The sequence below is a fragment of the Ranitomeya variabilis genome, chromosome 2, assembly GCF_051348905.1.
Source record: "Ranitomeya variabilis isolate aRanVar5 chromosome 2, aRanVar5.hap1, whole genome shotgun sequence".
NCBI classification, from domain to species: Eukaryota; Metazoa; Chordata; class Amphibia; order Anura; family Dendrobatidae; genus Ranitomeya; species Ranitomeya variabilis.
The window spans coordinates 350,971,681-350,992,981 of NC_135233.1; the positions used below are offsets into that span (position 1 = coordinate 350,971,681).

Consider the following 21,301-nt stretch of genomic DNA (forward strand, 5'->3'; position numbering starts at 1 on the left):
CTTGTGAAGGGGTAAAGTGTGAAAATGGCAGTAAACAGCCTCTACCTCCACTGGCCTGCATTGTTGGGTCTGAAAGGATCAGATCTGCATGCCGACCACAGCGTAGAGGGTGCAATTATCACTCTAATACAATCTCCATAGCTCACAGTGCGATATTGCACCTCATGTATCATTATGGCTGGGGCTACACGACACTATGCCTGCGACACACACCATGCAGCCATAGATTGCTCTACATTGCAGCGTAAGGCAGGTGAATGGGGTTGTATTGCAATCCACAAGATGCCACAATCACGACAAGCAAGACGCACAAATTCCAGATTTTATTTTTGCAACTTGTGGATGGCAATATGAACCCATTGACCTGCATTACGCTGCAGATGGCGATCTTTGGAAGCACAATCTGTGTAGACCCGGTGTAAGGCGGTCACATAGAAATCAAATATGGGAATCTGATTTCTTGTACCTTCAATTCTATAATCATTTAAAAAAGGGTATGGTCAAGCAGTTTGTTTTTCAAGGGTTTCAGCATGCAAAACACATTGCATTAAGTGGAGATAATCCCCATTCAAACTTTTTTCCAAAGACTATGCCTTGGGTTGTGCTTTGAATTTCAGGGTAAAAATATATGTTGGATTTTTTTGTCGCTTGTGTATTTCTGGAGGACCCACATAAACATGGAGAGAGCATCCAAACTCCAGGAAGATGTGTCTGGTTAGATTATGTGACTTTATGTTGTATAATGTGTGCCGACCTGGTATGGTAGCACTAAAGGTCCATATGACGGTCCTATAGACACTCCGTGTGCCACCCTGCGGTCTGTTCTATGGTCTCCTATAGAACCTATGTTTTGTAATCTGCCATCAGAAACAAGGCGAGGAACAGTATGGCTCCATGGTAGGCTATGTACGATGGGGTGTGTGGGTCTGAACTGCGCCGGCACTATACAAGTATTCGGAATTGGCAATGCCCCCTATGGTTGCTCTGTTATTTGATCCTTTACGTTAGTTTGATGCTATGAAGCAATTGCCTTTTAAGTACTTTCCCTAATTTTACGTCAAAAGGACTTCTAAACCTAGTGAACGCCTTCAATTCTTAAAATAAAAAACATTTATATTGTTCTGCAATGATGTCTGATAGGATACGCAGGAGTGAGCACAACGTGCAACGCCTGGCGACATAGACATGGCATCAGATGCAAATAAGCCCTTATTCTTTTTTGGGCATGGACTGATCACAGCAAAGACTATTGTGTGCAGCAGCCAATGGCCAGGGAGGGGTTAATCTAGGATGTGACAGGGCAGACTTTACACTACCTCATTGTCACTCCTGCCCCCTGTGCTTATTAGTGGGAAGCTGGGCTGATGCAGCCACATTGTAGGAGCTGAGCCTGAGCAGTGAGATCTAGAGGAGGAAGCCAGGTAAGAACTGTGTGCTAGTCCCATGTCTGTGTGTGCTGGCTGCATGTATGCAAGAGTATATATGGGGCGGATGCCATTGCAACAAGTGATATAGCAGACTAGGCAAAAATCTACGTACATATGGTGAGCCACCTACAAGACATCTGGAAAGCCAAGGCATTTGAGTTTTTGAATCTACCCTAAACTAAGGAGTATACATATTTCTTTACTACTTTTCCTCCATTTGGGATCCAATAACTGCGCTGTATAAAGTTTTTTTGCATTATCTGAAAAGTTTTGTAAGTTCGGAATTGGTTGAGAAGGGCAGGAGCAAGGCTATGGACAGTGGCATAACTTGAAGCTTGTGGATAAAATCTCCAAAAGGCTCCCAATGTTTAATAGCATTGGTCCTCATAAGTGGACCAAACGGACATTTTGGGAACCCCTATGCTCCAGGACATGGATGCGACTGCCACCCCTGCACCCACTATAGTTTTACCTCTGGCTATAGACCAATCCAATCGGAAAGATGGTTTTCTGCTTGATGTAGTTGGGTATACCATTGGGTATATGAATGGTGTATAGGGTTTGCTATAGAGAGGTGCAGAGATGCCACTGTCGGTGATGCTACCTTAGGAGGCCAAACGACTCCTGTCACACCACTGTTATAAAGGGTAGATGGTAGCTGGGGGTTCCGTTAAGAGTCTCCATCTCTTAGCCCAAACGTCAGGTGCCAGTGATTGAGGTCAACAATTTATTGCAAAATACCATTTGATTGCCTCTTTACCATAATTGTAAACTACCCAACCCCTAACTAAAAAAAATAAATGGAGTTGTAAGTCATCAGTGTAGGGATTGGTGATGTGGGCATGATGAGACCATTATTAGAATAAAGAGGTGAAAATTTGGAGTTATGGCCCTTTTTGACGAGCCAATAATTAGCGTTTTTGTAGGAAAGGTAATTTTCGACCATCGTCCTTTCTAAACAGTTGGGCAACCACCTGGCAAGTGAGCAGAACGCTAGTTCTATGCTGGCTTAAAAAATCTTCTTTATTGGCATCACTTTGCTCAGTGTAAGTCATGCCTGCCGATAGCATGGTATTGTATGGGCACAGAGCGATCGTATTAGCCATCATTCTGTGCACATTGAATGTTCGTCAGCCAGTCTATAAACGGGCTATAATAAGACCCCTTGTATGTAGTAGATCAACGGTTGTCTAATGGCCTGGCTTGTGCCATGTAAACCCGCCCTTAGACTAGCTATATTCACATCAGCCCACGCATTTCACAGTCCGGCTACTGTAGATGTACATTCGGTCCTGTTTTGATTGTCCCCTCCTTTGTGACATGAAAGCTACCGCAGAGATCTCGGGAACGAGGCAGATAATTGCGGTATTTTTCTTGTAGAGACATGAAAGGTTTTAGGTCTTGTGAGCCGTGTCGGGGCTGTGGCTGGAATTGGGGAAGTAGTATGGAATTGTAGTAAATGTCTTATTATCCCAGTTTAGCTGCTCATAATGCAGACAAGCCCTGGTTTACTAGTGGCAGGGGTCTGGATCAACACCAGAAGTATGGATAGTAGAGTTTCTTATTACCGTAAATTATTTTCGCTAGATGGCTGTATACATATAGATGTAAAATATATATATATATACACACCCTGTGTGTACCCAGCTTTGGGCTTACTAACGTAGTCCAGATGGTCACAATAACCCACGGGCCTTTATTGTGGTATCACCAAATTCCTTGAAGTGAGTAGTCCTAGCAACAAATCAACTATTGATTGCTGATAATATTGTGACCAGGGTCCTTTGTGGATAATTTGTACCCTCCCCCGGGGTCTCTTTTCAGATAAAAAGAGAATGGGATTTTTTTTTCAGCCTATTTAACTCTCGTTATTACACTTTTTTTGTTCCATTGTGATTGAAAAAAAAAAAAAGAAAGAAAGATCCTCAGTGGTCCTGTCTCACCACCCAAGAGTTTGGCTTTTTTTTCTAAATAACTTGTGAAATTAAATAAAAAAAAATAAAAAAAGAACAAAAATTCCAAAATATTTTAGCTGCAAAAGATTAAGGGAGGCGTTGCTTGACATCCCCGAAGATTACAGTTGCTACTTCACTGGTTATAGTATCTTGGTGGTAATCACAGCACCAACATTGCAAGAGCGGTAAGTCTTTTTTTTATTTTTTTGTGGAGCACTTTAAGGGGTTGTTCAGGCTTGGGTGTCAAGTCTGCAGTCACTTTATGTGACTGCAGATTTGTGAATCCTCATAGCGTGCACTGTGCACGTTGTCAGGATCCTCCGATGCCAGGAGCGGGCGGTCATGTGACCACAAGTATGTGATTTGCATACTTCCGGCCACATTCCAACTAGACTTTTCCAACCTCGCTCAATTCGCTTGTATTGAGTGAGGCCGCGCACGTTTAGTTGGCACGTGACCGCTTGTATGCATGCCTGCGGCCAAGTGACCACGCACTCCTGGCACAAGAGCATCCTAACAGAGCGCAGTGTCACATAGTGACTGCAGACTGGAACCCCAAACCAGGACACCCCCATTAAACAATTAAAAACTCCACTACTGGACAACCCCATACATACATTTTGTAAGCACATACTTAGGCCTCATTCAGACATCAGTTTTTCTTGTAGGACATTGTGATATATACTCACATAAGTGAAGCCAGCCTTAACAGATCTGTCGCCTACTCTCACAAACAGAAAAAAGTAAGGCAAAGAAAAAGTATGGGGTCCTTCTTGAAATTAAGTATATATCTCTTGCACCGTCATTTGGCTTTATACTAGTTTTTATCTTTTTAGAATAGTGGAAGTCTTCTACAAATGCTGGAATCTACCAGATTGACTCATTAGGGTCACTAGATGCTCCTATATATCCTTTAAAGGGATTGTCCCTTAAAGATGACTCCGACCAAATGCCAGAACATCATAGAGAAAGGGATCCAGAATAATGAGCGACCCCACAATGTAGTTCACTGTGTGCAGTGTCACTCCTCATAGACCACTTTTAAAATAATCTTTTAATATATTTTGGAAAATGAAGGCACTTGTGATGAAAATATTGAGATTGTCACCAATCCTGTAGTATAAGGTGTGTGCAACATTTATGCATTTTGGGTGGAGTTGCCCTTCTAGTGTAGAAAGCCAGCTGTGTGCTGCATAAGTACATTATCATATTGGTATCAAAGCAAACATGGTCTTAAGTTTCCCTTTAAGAGGGCAGATCTGGACCTAGCAACTGAGGAAATGAAGCACTTCAGGGCTTTTCTTTTCAGGTTGGAAAAATCCAGATAATTTAGGATTCGATGGAGCGGAGAGTCATGTGTTTACTTAACTCTTTCTCCACCAGACTGCAATAAAGTCATTGTGAACTGTCTGGAGTTATCAGGTAGGAGGAGTGAGACTTTCTGTGGGACTATCACAATGGACTCTTGTTTACTGCTTGCGTGTGAAATACCAGGGGATCGTTATTATAAGGAAGTATTTGGATAGATAAAAGGATTATGTTCTAAGCACAACAATTTTTTTTTTAGCATTCCTACTTATGCCCATCTTGCAGCCTGCCAAATAAATGAGATTTGGGGAGCTGTTGGCAGGACATTCTCATGGGAAAACAGAAACCTTTTTGACAATGCAGATTAAATTGGTGTAATGGATTACAACCAGTGGTGACCAGTGTTCCTCAATGTCCTAGGACCACCTAACACCAGCTGCTTGATGACTCTGCAAACAACTCCCCATATCTGATCTTCCACTTAAATGTAAAGTGAGCAGTAGGATATTGAGGTTTACAATAGTCACTGGTTGAAATTTTTTTAGGTCTATTTTTTGGACTTGAAAATTTCTCTCAATTTTGTTTTTCTGTCCTTCTTGTTTTGATTGTGCAGGTACTCTACAAGGAGGATGAAGTCAACAAAAACTTAGCCATCCGCTAACTCATCAGTCTAAATCGGTCACGCATGTGGTGGTTTTATACCGAGCCATTATAGGGATTCTAGTCTAAAGAATGTGGCCTTTACTTCTTAGATTAGGTGCTCACAGTAAAGAATCAGTTACCCACAGAAATTGGTTTACTCTTTTATGGCGAGACTTTAGTTAAAGGGAACTTGTCATCAGGTTTCCCATTATTAAACTACTGCCTGAAAATAATGTTCCTACTAATTGGGATCCTAACAATCCATTCCATGTGTCCTTACATCCCAGCATATCGCTAAAAGTGGTCCAATGGGTGTGTACCGTCCAACCTCATTTCCTGCTTTGAGCTCGCTAACCTGATTATATCAATCACAGTCAGAGGGGTCGGAATAGCAAGCTCGTAGCAAGTGGATGAGGCTGAGGATGGTCTGTACTTGCCCATCGGCCAACTCTGCAGGAAAAAACCATGCAGGAGAGCATTTATGAAGATAATTTTTATTGGTATGCTAGGATGCAGGCGCTCACGGACTGGGAAACATGGCTGATTGTTCGGCCGATAGCCATCAGAGCCAACTCTCCCATCCACGAGAGCTCATTCGACTGATCGCTCCTGTGTTCTCTATGAGAAAGCTGCTGACTGACATGTTGGCCAACAGCTTATATCCGGGAGAACAATGAAATTGGACATGTCCAATTGCCATTCTTTCCTAACCATCAGTTGGCCAGCACGCTCATACATCTTAGACCGTTGGCCTAAACCAGTGATATCATTGGGTTCAGCAGACATTAGTCTACTGTTTATGTATACCAGGGGTGGAAAACCTTTTTTCTTCCAAGGGCCTTTTGGATGTTTATGCCATCCTTTGCTGGCCATACAAATCGCGCGCTAGCTCCTACCAAAAGGTACGTCCTGGCACTGGTGCGAGGACATAATCTTTCACTGCATGTGCTTCAGCATTCAGTAGTGAACGCTGCATGCGTGTGCTCACAGCAAAAATAAATTAAAGGGCTGATGTATAGGGACCTTTAGGGTATTTCTGCAAGGCTTCTGCATCTCTTGGCAGCAAAAATTCTGCAGAAAAATCCGAAGCATGTTTTGGTGCATTTTTTTGCATGCGTTTTTTTTCCTGTGCTTTCAATGTATCAAAAACGCACAAAAAATTGACATGCGGATTAACGCACAGCAAATCTGGAAAAGAAAAATACTGATCATGTGCACAACATTTCAGGATTGTCATTGACTTTGCTGGCATAAGGATTCCCTAGCATTTTTGTGCATATTCTATGTGGAAAAAAACGCATCAAAAACTCACCTTGTGCACTCAGCCTAAGGGCAGAGACACACCGCCGTATTTCTCGTGCGAGAGTCGCATGGTAAAACTTGTACTGGCCGGCACCTCTCCTGACCTGAGCTTGACAGCTGCATAGTAATCCAACACGCTGTCATGCTCGGGTCAGGAGAGGTGCCGGCCAGTCCGTGCAGTGTGATGCGATTATCGCACGAGAAATACGGCAGTGTGTCTCTGCCCTTAGATTCCTGGTAGCAGCAGATCTCCCCTAACAACAAAAGTATCCTGCATGAACCCCCAAACATATCAGATGATGGGGTTAGTACAATTTTTGTTTAGGGGCTTTAGGAAGCTAGTGCTATCTTTGGATGGGAGGTGGAATTAGGAGTTTAGCAGGATCGTTCTGCATGTGTGGATGTGTATATATGTTGTGTAATGCATACATGTTGTGTAACTCGTGGATTACAGTCTGTGTGCAAAGAAATATTGGAAGTTACGGTATATGGGACTGCTCTGATCTTGTATACTATTATTCACCAGGATCTGCAGCACAACAGGCCTCGCGGTGCGACAATGTGTAACGAAACTGTATCGTGCCCATTTCCAGACAAATATGAAGCCATCCTGTTCCCTATCATCTACAGCTTCGTCTTTATTGTGGGACTACTGGGTAACCTAACTGCGATTGCAGTGATCGTCCAGCTAATCAAGAAAAACAACATTTTGGGAGTGTATCTTGCCAACCTTTGTGCCTCTGATCTTATGTACCTCTTCACCCTTCCCGTCTGGATAGTCTACACCGCCAAGGAGGACTGGGATTTTGGGATGCTTAGCTGTAAGATAGTGGGCTTCTTCTTCAATGCTAATCTCTACACCACTATCTCCTTCCTCAGTTGTATAGCCACGGACCGCTTTATTGCCACCGTTTTTCCCCTACGCTCAAGGTTCATTCGGAGCATGAAGAAGGCATTGATATCATGTGTGGTGGTGTGGATCGTTGTCCTAGGCTCCCACTCTTATTTCTTGAGCAGAGACGATCTGTTTATATCAACCCAAAATGTGGCACTCTGCTATGAGAAGTATCCCATGGAACGATGGATGGCTCATCTCAACTATTTTAGAACGATTTTATTTCTTATCCCGTTGTTTCTTCTCGTTTTCTCCTACTGCTCCATCATCCGTACAATCCATCATGCTTGCAGCATGGATATCGAGCAAAAGAGAAGAATTACTGGCCTTCTGTTGTCCATGACCGCCATCTTTATCATCTGCTACCTCCCTTATCATGTGATCCTTTTTATTCGCTCCTACGCCAGTGACTTGGCCTACTGCAACTGCGAGCTCGAAATGCAGATCAGACCGGCCTATCGGATATGCTTTGCCTTCACGAGCCTAAGTAGTGCTCTAAACCCTTTTATTAATATTTTTGTCAGTGAAGGGGTAAAGCGGGATTTGAAGGTGGAAATCAAAGCTATCTGGTTTTTTTTGCTATATCGAGGAAGACCTGACAAAAGGAGAAAAGGGAAGTGCCTTAACTTTGTATGTCATGAAGCCACAAGAAATGGTAAACGTCTCCTATGCACGCATCAAACCAAAGTAAACACCCGATTCTAGATAAAGAAACCTTCACCTGGTCGACGTTGAGATTGACTAAATGTGTAGCTCTTAATGGAATGGATTAAAACTTGAGAAATCTGCAAAATATGGCTAAAATCAAGAGAACTATATTTAGTCTTTTATGAGGATAATCTGTAGACATGAAGTACACTCTGACATGTTACAACCCTTCTACTTCTGGATCTTCTTCATGGAACATAATTGACTTCTACGTAGAGACCAGTCATTAATGCAATCCTTACCTGACTGCTCCATGAATTGAGTAATTTATGTAATTTTAAGGGAGTTGTCCAGGCCTAGAAAAACATCACTGCTTTCATCCAAAAAAACAGCTACACATCCTGTCCACAGGTTGTATGTGGAACTGCAATAGAGCTGGGCTGCAATAGGACAAAAAGCAGCCATGCTTTTTTTTTTATTCCTAGACAACGTTTTTAAAATATTATAGAGAGAACCAGATCACGATGGACAAGTAACTTGCCAAGTGGTCCTCTCCAGGCCATAACTGGGTCAGTGAACACAGATTTCTGCTTTGCAATCTCAGTATTTTTGATTTTGTATTATTTTTTGTAGAATTGATTACATTTGTGTCAGTATTACACAGGTTTGGAAGGTTTTCCATACAACTCTAGTCTAAACTTTGTATCAAATCTTAAAAATATTGATCTGTATCAGATCTACGGCTTAGAATTTTTTTTAAAAAAGGTGCTAAAAAATAGAATTACAAAGCCAGAGAGTCCAATCTAGGAGGCATAAAGAAGTATAGTTATTTAACCTTGAGTTGAATTGTGACAGAGAACAATAGATTGAATTAGACTGCACAGCACATAGTTACCGTAAAGGTACCGTCACATTAAGCGACGCTGCAGCGATAGCGACAGCGATGCCGATCGCTGCAGCGTCGCTGTTTGGTCGCTGGAGAGCTGTCACACAGACCGCTCTCCAGCGACCAACAATGCCGAGATCCCCGGGTAACCAGGGTAAGCATCGGGTTGCTAAGCGCAGGGCCGCGCTTAGTAACCCGATGTTTACCCTGGTTACCAGCGTAAAAGTTAAAAAAACAAACAGCACATAACTCACCAGCGCGTCCCCCAGCCTCTGCTTCCTGACACTGACTGAGCTCCGGCCCTAACAGCAGAGCGGTGACGTCACCGCTGTGCTTTCACTTTCAGTTTAGGGCCGGCGCTCAGTCAGTGTCAGGAAGCAGAGGCTGGGGGACGCGCAGGTGAGCATGTACTGTTTGTTTTTTTAACTTTTACGCTTGTAACCAGGGTAAACATCGGGTTACTAAGCGCGGCCCTGCGCTTAGTAACCCGATGTTTACCCTGGTTACCAGTGTAAAATATCGCTGGTATCCTTGCTTTTGCTGTCAAACACGGCGATACACGGCGACCTAGCGACCAAATAAAGTGCAGACCTTCTAGCAGCGACCAGCAATTTCACAGCGGGATCCAGATCGCTGCTGCGTGTCAAATACAGCGATATCGCCATCCAGGTCGCTGCAACGTCACGGATTGCTGGCGATATCGCCTAGTGTGACGGTACCTTAACCTGTTTTCATCACACAACACCTTTTTATCACTTTTGCACAGGATAGGTTATACCTTAATGGGAGTGGGGGTCCGACCACTGGGACCTTGTATCCCTCTTAAGGTACCTTCACACGAAACGACTTTACAACGAGAACGACAACGATCCGTGACGTTGCAGCGTCCTGGATAGCGATATCGTTGTGTTTGACACGCAGCAGCGATCTGGATCCTGCTGTGATATCGCTGGTCGGAGCTAGAAGGCCAGAACTTTATTTGGTCGTCAGATCGCCGTGTATCGTCGTGTTTGACAGCAAAAGCAACGATGCCAGCAATGTTAAACATGGAGCTAACGACCTGTGAGAACGATAAGTGCGTCACCGCTACGTCACAGGATCGCTCCTGCGTCGTTCTGGAGCTGCTGTGTTTGACATCTCTCCAGCGATGTAAACAGCGACGCTGCAGCGATCAGCTCGTTGTCGTTCTCGTTGTAAAGTCGTTTCGTGTGAAGGTACCTTTAGAATGAAACAGCAATCCGCATGTTCGACTGCTGTTCTATCCATTCTCAATGGGGCTCCATGCGCTGCGTTCGACTTTTTCAGGTAGCCCAAAAGAGAAAGAATGGAAGTGAGGTCGGGTGTCTGAACAGCCGCTCCATTTTGTAATATGGATAAAAAGTTCTCTGTTTGGATAAAAACTCGCCATTTTGCAAGTCCAGATCCAGGTGCTTGGACCTCCTTGCTCAGTAAGTTATCACCAATCCATTGTATTGATGATAGCCCCTTTGAAATATACCTTCGGTTTAAGCTGGTTTCACATGTCTGAGAATAGACAGCGAAGTGAGGAACGACGCAGGTGTCCGTACCCGAACTTGAGTCCTCATTCACATACATGAGGCTGTGAAGCTTGGGTCAGGTCACCCATGGGTGGTCCGTACTCTGATCGTGAATGTCGGACTGTGTTGTGATAGTGATCTGCATATCCATTCCGTTGTCTTATTTTGGGTGCGGTGTTCTTCCCAGCTTTTTTATCATAAAACCGGCTGAAACAAAGGTATTTTAATCTAGGTTTTCCATAACTTAAGGTTCCCGCATATACATTAAATAGCTTTTGATTAAACGTTCCTCAACGTTTTTGAATTATTTCAAAGGAGATGGCCTGAATAAGAACACAATAATAATAACTGAAAAATCGGCCATTGAGGTTCAAACTTCTTGACCCTTGCATTCCCTACAAATGTCATCTGTCGGGGGGAGTCGAAGGTCCCTGTACACATTAGACTGTAGGTCGATCTTGGCGTTATTGGTCCGTTGAGCTAACTTTAGTCTGATACTTATGGGGACATGTAAGACTCAACGTCAGATGAAGATTGCCAAAAGTCCCTAAAGAATAAAACAAATGGCTACTTTCTTCTCTATGGGCTGTGTGGGGTATTATAAGTCAGTCCTATTCAATTGCGTACGGCTGAGCTGCAGTACCAGACACGGCCCATAGAGCAGAGTGGATCTATGTCATGTTACCCCTTTAAGGAGCCATTACGTTTGACAATGGCTGATAACAGTAAGCTATACAATTCCTAAACTTCATAGTCCTTTTAGTGAATGTATTTAGGCACAAGCCAAGCGGCCACTCGTAAAACATGGCGGTATGACTGATATAAATGTCTCAGCGGGGTGGGCCTCGCAAATCCGGAACATTAAATCGTTGTGCTTTAACAGGCACTAGTTATTTGTTAGCGGGATGCTTCATATTGGGTGCGGGAGGAGGGAATCGCCATGTTTTACCACCGGTTTAAAAATAAAATGAGACTATTTCAGTAGCAATTATTTTTTTTCTGATATGTGCTGTAAATAAAGTTTTTGCCTTCTAATTGACGGCGATGGACCATGTGTCACAAAATATCAATAAAGTTGTTTTTACTAAACATGACGTCTGTTTTGCTCCAGTAATAACGGCGCCTCCTAATGGCCAGATTAGAAAGCTCAGTGCATCGCAGGTAATACAGAATAGGTTGTGCCGATGGGCTATGTTCTAGTTTACATGGATACTGATTTTGATCTTGCTGCCCATAGCAACCAATCAGGACTCTGCTTTCATTTCATAACGTGCTCTTGGAAAATGTGAGAAGCAGTGTGATTGGTTGCTATGGGCAACAAGACCAATATGTCTGTGGCTGATTGAAATGCAGCACATTTTCATATTCACTCGCTTACAAATCTTCTCGGCTGTGGTTGTTAGACTACGGCCACATGACTAACTAAATCCTGTCTCTAAACCGTGGAAAAAATCCTGTATATATCTTGTGACTATGACATCTCCCAAAATTGTGAACTTAGGTTCTGTGGACATTTCCCTATGTCAGGGAAAGAAGGATTAGGCATGTTGGATTTTATCATGTCCAATCCTTTTCCTGCAGGCGATAAGCCAATGCCAGTACCCTTAATGGGCCATAGGTCGAGTTAAACAAAATGAGGTTTACTTGCTCATCGGTCCAGCCTTTGACCTGGTCTCTGTTGACTGTCAGCAGAGATGACATCTTGTCAATAACACTGCATCAATCAATTTGCAAAGTGGCTTCAACCTTATAGACTGCACAAGCCGGTAATTTCAGTGATTGGCAGTGATACTGTTGACATGACGTCACTGCTGCAGCCGATCAACAGAGACTGGCACAGGGGCATAGGGGCAGCGCTGGACCTGTGGTGGGTACATAAAGCTCCCACGGTGCCACTGCCATTTGAGAACGAGAAGCGTGAATAAGTGTATAACTGCAGGTGACGCCTCAGTGTTATCACATATGTGTTGCTTATTTCCCCCTCATGTAGGCAGCCGCACCATGGGACCAGTGAAGTTCAACAGGAAAGTTACCCCAAATGCCAGAGTCTATAGACAAAATTGTGCCCCATAGCACCTTTACGCCATCACCATTACTGTCATGTCATCGAGATCTGCAAGCGGCACTTTTTTTTTTTTTTTTTGCTTATGCAGAGTGCAGCAATTGAGGGGTTGATTCATCAGCTGCCACTCCCTGCATAGGCAGAAACTCAAATGACAAAGCATAATGAAATGAGCTTTGTCATCTCGGTTGCTGCCTATGCAGAGTGTAGGAGCTGATAGCAAACTAATCTTGATTGCTGCTCTCTGCATAAGCAGCAAACAAGATATCAGAAGATGAGCAGCTAATGAATGAAGAGATTACCGATTAATGTGCACGACCCTTGATTCAAAACTACATCCTTTCATTACTAACCAAAAGGTTCATTACTAAGTGCATCTATACGTTATATACACTTTTACTAATCCTAACTAGGGCTGATGCTTAGAGCCAGGGTTAGGGTAATACAAATTGTAGCTTTTTTATGTAATACTTTTTTTGTATTTTTTTTATTTTTAACAAAAGGCTGAAAAAAAAAAAAAGAGGTGAATTCGTGAGTTGAAATGAATGATCGTTTGTTTCACTATACCAGCCGACAGTCATTTGTAATCTGTATCCTCTTTGGATCTCCGCTAATCATCAGGGCACGCATCGACAAAATTAAAAGTACGCACAACCATAGAGGTGTTCGCGTTGACTAAACCTAGCGTCTTATGCTGGGTTTGGACGGCGCGATTGTGGCCAATAAATGAGCGCTGATCAGCAGTCGTTTAATTGCCGAACACAAGTCATTGTGCACAGAACTGATCATTCATGCAGTTTGTATTTGTGTCCATACAATATCAGGTTATGAGCAGGACAGCTATTTACACAAGGAACAACTATGGATTTTTTTTTTAACCCAGCAGGTAAATGCCTTACCCATTTATCAGGTGTTTACCGACATGTTTAGATGGGCCGATATTGGGGAATTATTGGTCCATTTATATGGGCCTTTACACAGAAAGCCACATTTGTTCACTCCCCTTTAGTGTTTAAAAAATCTGCTTTAATATCACAATAATCATTGTATTTAATGAGCTGCTAAATTGATAAAACTTGTTAAAAATGTCATAAAAAGAATTCAGAAATGGCAACTAAAAAAAGTTTGTGAGTTGTTAATCTAAGCTCATGATTATTCTGGTGTATCAAACAAGGGTGGAAGAAGCCATATTGGTGCTAATGGCAGCGGCTTCCCCTTCAGTTCCTGAAGTATAAGACAATAGCTGTTCATTCATTTATGTTCACAGTTGCCCATCAATCCTTTTCATTCTGCCTCCATCCTCCCCCATGTATATGGTTCTCAGCATAGGACTTGCTGGCCACCAGATTATTCCTTTGTTGCATGTTCTGTTCCCTCCCCAGTGTACTAAAGGAACTCGCATTATTTGCCACTCAAGCACAGCTTCTGATAATTGTGTTTCACCCCTTAATAATGCCCTACTTTGCTTATGTTCGTTTTCATACGTTTGACATTCACAGTCCGAGTGCGGACTCCGATAACTGAACCGGCCATGGGTCTCCTGGCCCGAACTCAACAGTGTCACGTGAATATAGGAGGTGGTTGAGTTCAGGAGACCCCCTCAGCTAGTGTGGACATTGTAGACCTGGGGTCTAAAACACACAGCCCGCAGGCCACATGCAGCCCCTGTGGCTGCTTCATGCGGCCCGCAGACGCTGTAGATCCCTTGGCGATTCCTGCCAAGTCCACGCGGCCGCCGACGGCAGTGTTTTATTTCAGCTGAATGTGTGTCCTTAGACACACATTCAGTTGAAATGTATTGCCAAGCAGAGACTCTCTAGTCTACACAGCAATACCTATGCGAGCCGCCGGCCAATCAGAGGCCAGCAGCTGACATCGGCGTACCGGCGCAACAGCGTATGATGTCACTGCCATGAGCCAGCATACAGATGTCAGCTGCTGGCGCCTGATTGACCGGTGGCTTACATTGGTATTCCTGTGCAGAGTCTCGCTGCTGCAATGTATCCCAATTGAATGTGCGTCCAAGGGCACACATTCTACTGAAATAAAATGCTGCCGTCGGCGGCTCCTGTACCGGGCCGCGATTGTCAAGGGGTCTACAGTGCCTGTGGCCACAAGTGCAGTAAGGATGCAGAGAGGACAGAGGAGAAGAATCTTTTTTTTTTTCTTTTTTTTTTCCTTCTTTTAGGTGTATGAAGAACGGCTCTATAGGGCGCATATCTAAGATATAGGGACCTGGATGGGGACATAACTACAATATGAGGACTTGGATGAGGACATAACTACAATATGGGCGTAAGAATCGGTTAGCATTACAAGATGAAGACAAGGTCACATTACTAGAAGAAAGGGACCAGGATGAGGCATTAGTCCAAGAAGGGGATCAGAATGGGGCATTGGTACAAGAAGGGGACATAGATGGGGCATTACTACAAGATGGGTACCAGGATAGGGACATTGCAAAAAGACGGTGACCAGGATAGGGACATTACTGCAAGAAGGGGACCAAGAAAGGGCACAGTACTACAAGATGGTTGCTAGAATTACTATATAGAGCTAATTCTAAGACAATATTACTGTATGTGGCCAATCGGGGGAAACAAAATTGTAAAAAAAAAAAAAAAAAATCAAAATAAAGCATGAAAAAATATTTTGCCACTTAAAATGCTGTTTTATATATATAAAAAAATTGAAGAAAACAACCGCACTCAATTTGTATATTTGCATCATGAATGTGAAAAGTCTTTTAATAGGAACACCACAGTGATACAGACAGTAGCTGAGGTAACGTTTCGACCATATAGGCCTTTGTCAAACCTCACTTCAGGAAGAAAAGGAGAGTGAGCGAACGTCCAGAGGGACACATAGGCTCCAATTGTAGGGGAATAGCGTGGATCCGGAACGGCACGGATGGGGATGGAGTCCCTGTAAGAACTGGTGGGTCCTGTGTCAGGAGGAGCAGCAGCGGTAGTAGCGCTACAATTGGAGCCTATGTGTCCCTCTGGACGTTCGCTCACTCTCCTTTTCTTCCTGAAGTGAGGTTTGACAAAGGCCTATATGGTCGAAACGTTACCTCAGCTACTGTCTGTATCACTGTGGTGTTCCTATTAAAAGACTTTTCACATTCATGATGCAAATATACAAATTGAGTGCGGTTGTTTTCTTCAATTTTTGAATGGTCTGGATCTCTCCAAGTTCAACCAGCACCTTCCTCATTTAATTCAGAGTGCACGTCATTTCTTGTATATTGTTTTATATATATAAGCTTAAGTAAAGAAAAGAAGTGCCCATTTATTATCACCACATCCATACGACCCAAGCTCTTAAAAAAATAAATAAATAAACAAGGCAAAAATGTTCAAAAGGTGTATAGAAATATAAACGGTATCACTAAAAATGTCACTTTGTCCTTCAAACAATGCAGCCCTCCAAATTCAAATTTTTTCTATATGCAGTCCATATTTCCAGCTGAGATTGAGACCCCTGTCGTAGACCATAAGCGGACCGTGAATGTTAAAGATGTTACTGGCCTACCTCTAGTCACAAGCCCTGGTATGGTAAGCTTTACATGTAGCTGATATCTGATATCTTTTGCAAATAGCCTCTTCAGAAAGGAGGAGGTTAAGAACTCTAGTGAAGGTAGCAATCCTAGAAGTCAATATCTACCCTCATCAGTGTTTGCCACTCATCAGTGCAAAGCAGGAGAGCTGATTTGGCTGGGTGAGAGTCTTCTGACAGGCGTGTTCAAGGGGTAAAGTTTCTCTTCGTGAAGAGTGCAAACTTCGACAAAAGGATTTATATACACAAATAGCCTCTTCAGTAAGGAAAAGGACAGGATCTTTAATGCCTCCGTTTGGAAGTAGCAATCCACAAGGATTTACATGACTTTTTATTTCCCATTAGGTCGTGTCTGAGGATCCAGAACGATTCTTCAATGGCATGTGGACAAATCTGTGATTATTCGGCTCCATATGAGGCCACGCTCTTCCCAGTTATCTATGGATTGGTTTTTATCTTCGGACTGATTGGCAACTTGGCTGCCATAGGTGTTATCTATCAACATGTGAAGAGGGGTAATGTACTTGGTGTATATCTAGCTAATCTCTGTGCCTCCGACCTCATGTATATCTTCACACTTCCAGTGTGGATTGCCTACACAGCCAAAGAAGACTGGCTTTTTGGGGCTCTCACCTGCAAGGTAGTAGGTTTTTTTTTCAATGCCAACTTGTACACAACCATAGCATTCCTCAGCTGTATCGCTGTTGACCGGTTTGTTGCCACCGTGTTCCCATTCCGGGCCAGGGCATTGAGAACTATGAGAGGCGCCATAATAATATGTGTTGTGGTTTGGCTGATTATCTTGGGTAGTCATTCTGTGTTCCTTGCCCGGGATGAACTCTTCAACTCCAGTCAGAATGTCAAGCTTTGCTATGAAAAGTATCCAATGGAACAGTGGATGGCTCGTCTCAACTACTTCCGTATCTTTGTGGTCTTCCTAATCCCCTTGGTACTTCTAGTGGTCTCCTACTGCTCTGTTGTTCATGTGGTTCACCGAAGTCACGGCTTGGAAAAAGAGCAGAAGCGAAAGATCATTGGGCTCTTAATGACCACGATGGCCATCTTTGTCATCTGCTTTCTCCCATACCATATTGTACTCTTCATCCGCTCTTATGTGAGCGACCGTAACATCTGCACCTGTAACATAGAGCTGAAGGTACGTCCAGCTTATCGGATTACCTTTTCCCTGACCAGTCTCAGCAGCGCTTTGGACCCTTTCATCAACATCTTCGTCAGCGAAAGCATTAAGCAAGATCTTCTGAAGGAGGTCAGAGCGGTATGGTCTGGATTTCGATCCCTTCGACACGCACGAAGTTCAATAAGGCGGACTTCACGGAATGATGGATATAACACGGTAACGCATCACCTAGAAGATGATCACCTACTGGAGAAGAAAGAGGAGACTCCACTTTGATATGTATAAGGTAGCTGGTCAATTTTGTGACAAGCAGCAAATTGAGCCAGGGCTTCCAATGGTCTCCAAAACTGATAATTTGTGTATTCATCTCCCTACATTTTCATGGTCTTCAACCTTGCTTTCTTACGTTTTTCCAAAAAGGTAACAAAAGAAACCCCAGACACATTTAATGCCGTCCCTCCTTTATTCCTCTTAAGACTACAAATCCAGACAATGCATGGAAAACTTAACTTTTATTTAACCTGCCGCACTGAGCCCCTTGGGAAAATACATGTTTACATATTAATGCCTTTCTGTAATAGCTGAATATTCTTTAAAATAAAATTACATTTTCTCTTTTTTTTTTTTTTTCAAATCCATCCTAGAAAACCATTTACGTATTTGCTTCTTTTTTTTACACCAGCAGGAACAGAATCCAATGGGAGAGGACATTACCACCTACTCATGCATTATAACCTATGGCATGCAGCCTCCGAAAATCCTTGCACACTCCATGGTCCTAATGACTGAGATATGTATGTGTGTAGCTCTTGGCAACAGACCTTATTTTGTGTTTTCTGTTGCTAATCATGGGATTAAGGCTACATTTAGACAAATCTTTACATTCACCGGCTACTCCATCTAGTATGTAAATTGTGGACTTTCATGTCCAGCTCATCCACAAAGCAGACAGTGCATATGCGGTTGAATCTATCACATTTTTGCACGTGACAAATGTAGGCTGCATTTTATTTTTATTCTTTTTTTTCCTTCCCAGTGTGGAAAATTTGTTCACGTGCATTAGCCAGCTGAGTTTCTTTGGTCAGTGTGCGGTAAGTTGTGCACAGGGACAGCACACTGGCCAAAGATAATTTTTGTCTAAACCCTAGCCTAAATCTGTTGTCTTTCAAGGCCTCCCAAAACATAAAAAAAAAAAAGAAATGGATATAATTATTCCCATCAACAAAGTCCAACATGCTTTGCTCCTGGGCCAATATGGCCGCTTGTAATTTCAACTATTTTTATTTTTAGTTGCTTATTAAAATGGACATGCTGGCTAAAAGGTGCCCTCGTGTAAGTGATGGTTCCAGGTTTCCTCTAAAAAAATAAAAGTTGTAATAAAGGTTTGCGTGAGCAGTAATTTGCCATGCAAATATTTTGTAGAAATATGGAAGCCGATACGTGCCGTGAAACCTACGAGGCTGCCTGCTGTAGACACTAGATGGTCCTTTTAAAGGGAAGCTCTAGTAAAAATGCAGTATTCATTGTGGGGCTCTATTGAATATTTTTTTTGGAAACTGAGCTTATTAGACAGTAAAGTGTCTACCTAACAGCAGGTCCCATCCTCATAGCTCATCATGCCAGATCACCATGCCCTTGCGTAGGGCCTTCTCTGCTGAAATGCTGATGCTCTATCAGCACTTGTCCCCTGGTGGACCCCAGTCTGGAAGTAGGGGGATAGCTTTATTGTAAACGTGCAGGTAGGGGTGGCCCTAGAAGTGACCTAATCTCCCCAACAGAGGTTTTCTACAAATAAATTGCAACACAAAACCCAATCCTTTGTACTATATCTCCAAGCGAGCAGTAGGTTGGTCATCCAAAGCTGTGGTTATGTAATCGGTGCTTAATTTGGTAATTGGCATGACCTGATACTTTAGTGGGTAACGATAATCCACAAGTATCAGAAGCTGCTGATCCACCACAATTATGGATCATCCAGACTGGGGGTGTAATGTGGCCCATGGTATATGATATTCCCATAAATCGGGCTCTTACAATAAGAAAGCTTTTCATTGTAAGGATCAGCAGCAGGTCTCATAAATGTTGACTGCACATCGACTTTGGTGATGTGGACGTGAAGATCTCAATGTCACACTGCCACATTGCATGTAACATAGGGACGTGCGATCTAACGAGACCACGAAGTGCCAAAAATCCAATCTTACTGGATGTTAGATGGCACATTGCACACAACTGTGCCATCATAGACTACGATGTAGTTGTACGTGACCTGGCTGTGATTTTTTTTAAATCTTTAACTGAAGTCAGAAACTTGTACAATTATTTCGATCACGAGACTCTATGCCTCATGACCAGAGCGCTACCCTAATTGAAACCTGTGCCTATCACTATGGTCGGGGGCATGTTGACCTGTTGTCAAGAGCTTCCAATACAATGGCCTAATTATTCTGATATGAGGAAACCAACAATGTGCAAAGAGAACTTCATGAAACTGTTTCCACATGGATGTGTTATGAATTCTTGCTTGTTGTAATGTCTGCCTCCTCTTTGACACAATCACCAGGATACGACCTAACTCAAACATCAGATCTGGTTATTTTTTTTTTTCACTTGGGACCACCAAACCAATATGTGCTCTATTTCTGTCACTTATGTAAAGTATTGGAGTCGTTGTGTGAGGGAAAAAAAACAAAACTAAATAAAGTCCAAGCATCATCTCTAGCACTTGAGAATAGAAGATCCAAGTTCCCTAAAATTAGTTCTTCATTGACGAAGCCCTGGCTGGTCTTCTTTGTAATGTCTCCTCTTATTACTATTTATTAGCAAGTCCTTAAAGGGGTTGTCTGATTTGGAAAAAAATATTATTAAATCTCCAGTTAGGTAATTCTGAGTTACAAATCCTTTAAAAAGTTACAAAAATGTACCAAATTGAAAACCACTGAGAGACTGGAGTGACCCCCCCCCCCCCCAAAAAAAAAAAAAAAATGGAATATTTTGTGAACGTTACATTTCATAAATCTATCTAAAACATCTGAATGAGAAAAGTTGTCAAGAAAAAAAAAAAAAGAAGACACAACTAGAATAAGGCGCAAATTGAAAAGCCACTAACGGGGAGCAAATTATTCTAGAAAAGTGAACAATGGTGAATTGAGGGCAAAGTGTCTACAAATAGTGGCCCTTATTATGGAGGACCCAGAAGGTCAATGCGGCACATTGACAGCCTAATTATTTAAATGGGAGCTCTGTATTGCTTTATGTCTCACGTGGTGGTGCTGCAAAGAAGAACACTTGCTGCAGAAATTTTCCTTATATACTTAAAGGCGTGTATTTATTTTGGGTTAAATTAAAAAATTGGTTTTCATTAAAAAAAAAAAAAAAAAAAAAAATTGCACCTTTCACTTTATTTTCCTGCACATTGACGACGGCAGAATAAGACTCAGTCATGAGCTCGTCCTCACTGGGAGATTTTACTCTTATCGTCTTCTTTTGAACTCCAAAATCAAATGAAAGCTGAGCTGAACTTTGATGTGGTCATAGATCAGCTAAGACCGTTCAGTATAGAAAAAAAAAACCAAAAACAGCTGACTGACTGATTCTTAGTTAACTCATTCTACAGCCTAAAATTTGCAAAAAATCAAAGTCCAACTGTGCAATTTTTTTTATGAAAATCCAGTTGCAAACATTTTCTGCATTTAAGTAAAAAAAAAAAAAAAAAATCCATATTTTCCCATATTATCAGATGCTCCAGCAATGCACCACATTCCGAGATCTACGTATACTTGAGCGACTCTTGTAACAAAAAGGAATGTGTGACCATAGGACAACCCTTTTAAGGAACGCTCGTGTCCTTCTCTGATGGGCTAAGCTCCGGCTTTTGGTACAATCAAGTGAACATAAACCTGTGAATTTACGTCCTAACAGTGGAAAAATAAGATAAAAAAA

At 42.5% G+C, this 21,301-nt stretch overlaps 2 protein-coding genes across 3 annotated transcripts in view; both read left to right on the forward strand.

The window, feature by feature from the left end:
• LOC143805852 (G-protein coupled receptor 4-like) overlaps nt 1-20,937 on the forward strand; it is a 58,360-nt gene extending 37,423 nt beyond the window's left edge. For both annotated transcript variants that reach the window (XM_077285573.1, XM_077285574.1), the window contains one exon: nt 16,567-20,937. In XM_077285573.1, the coding sequence (XP_077141688.1) occupies nt 16,598-17,635 (1,038 nt within the window). In that variant the 5' untranslated portion in view covers nt 16,567-16,597 and the 3' untranslated portion in view covers nt 17,636-20,937. The remainder of the gene's footprint in view (nt 1-16,566) is intronic.
• Nucleotides 1,289-9,168, forward strand: LOC143805851 (G-protein coupled receptor 4-like). The gene is made up of 2 exons (XM_077285571.1): nt 1,289-1,421; nt 7,161-9,168. Exon 2 carries the CDS (start codon nt 7,194-7,196, stop codon nt 8,232-8,234), a length of 1,041 nt encoding a protein of 346 aa, XP_077141686.1. The 5' UTR covers nt 1,289-1,421; nt 7,161-7,193; the 3' UTR covers nt 8,235-9,168.
• Nucleotides 20,938-21,301: the final 364 nt, after the last annotated feature.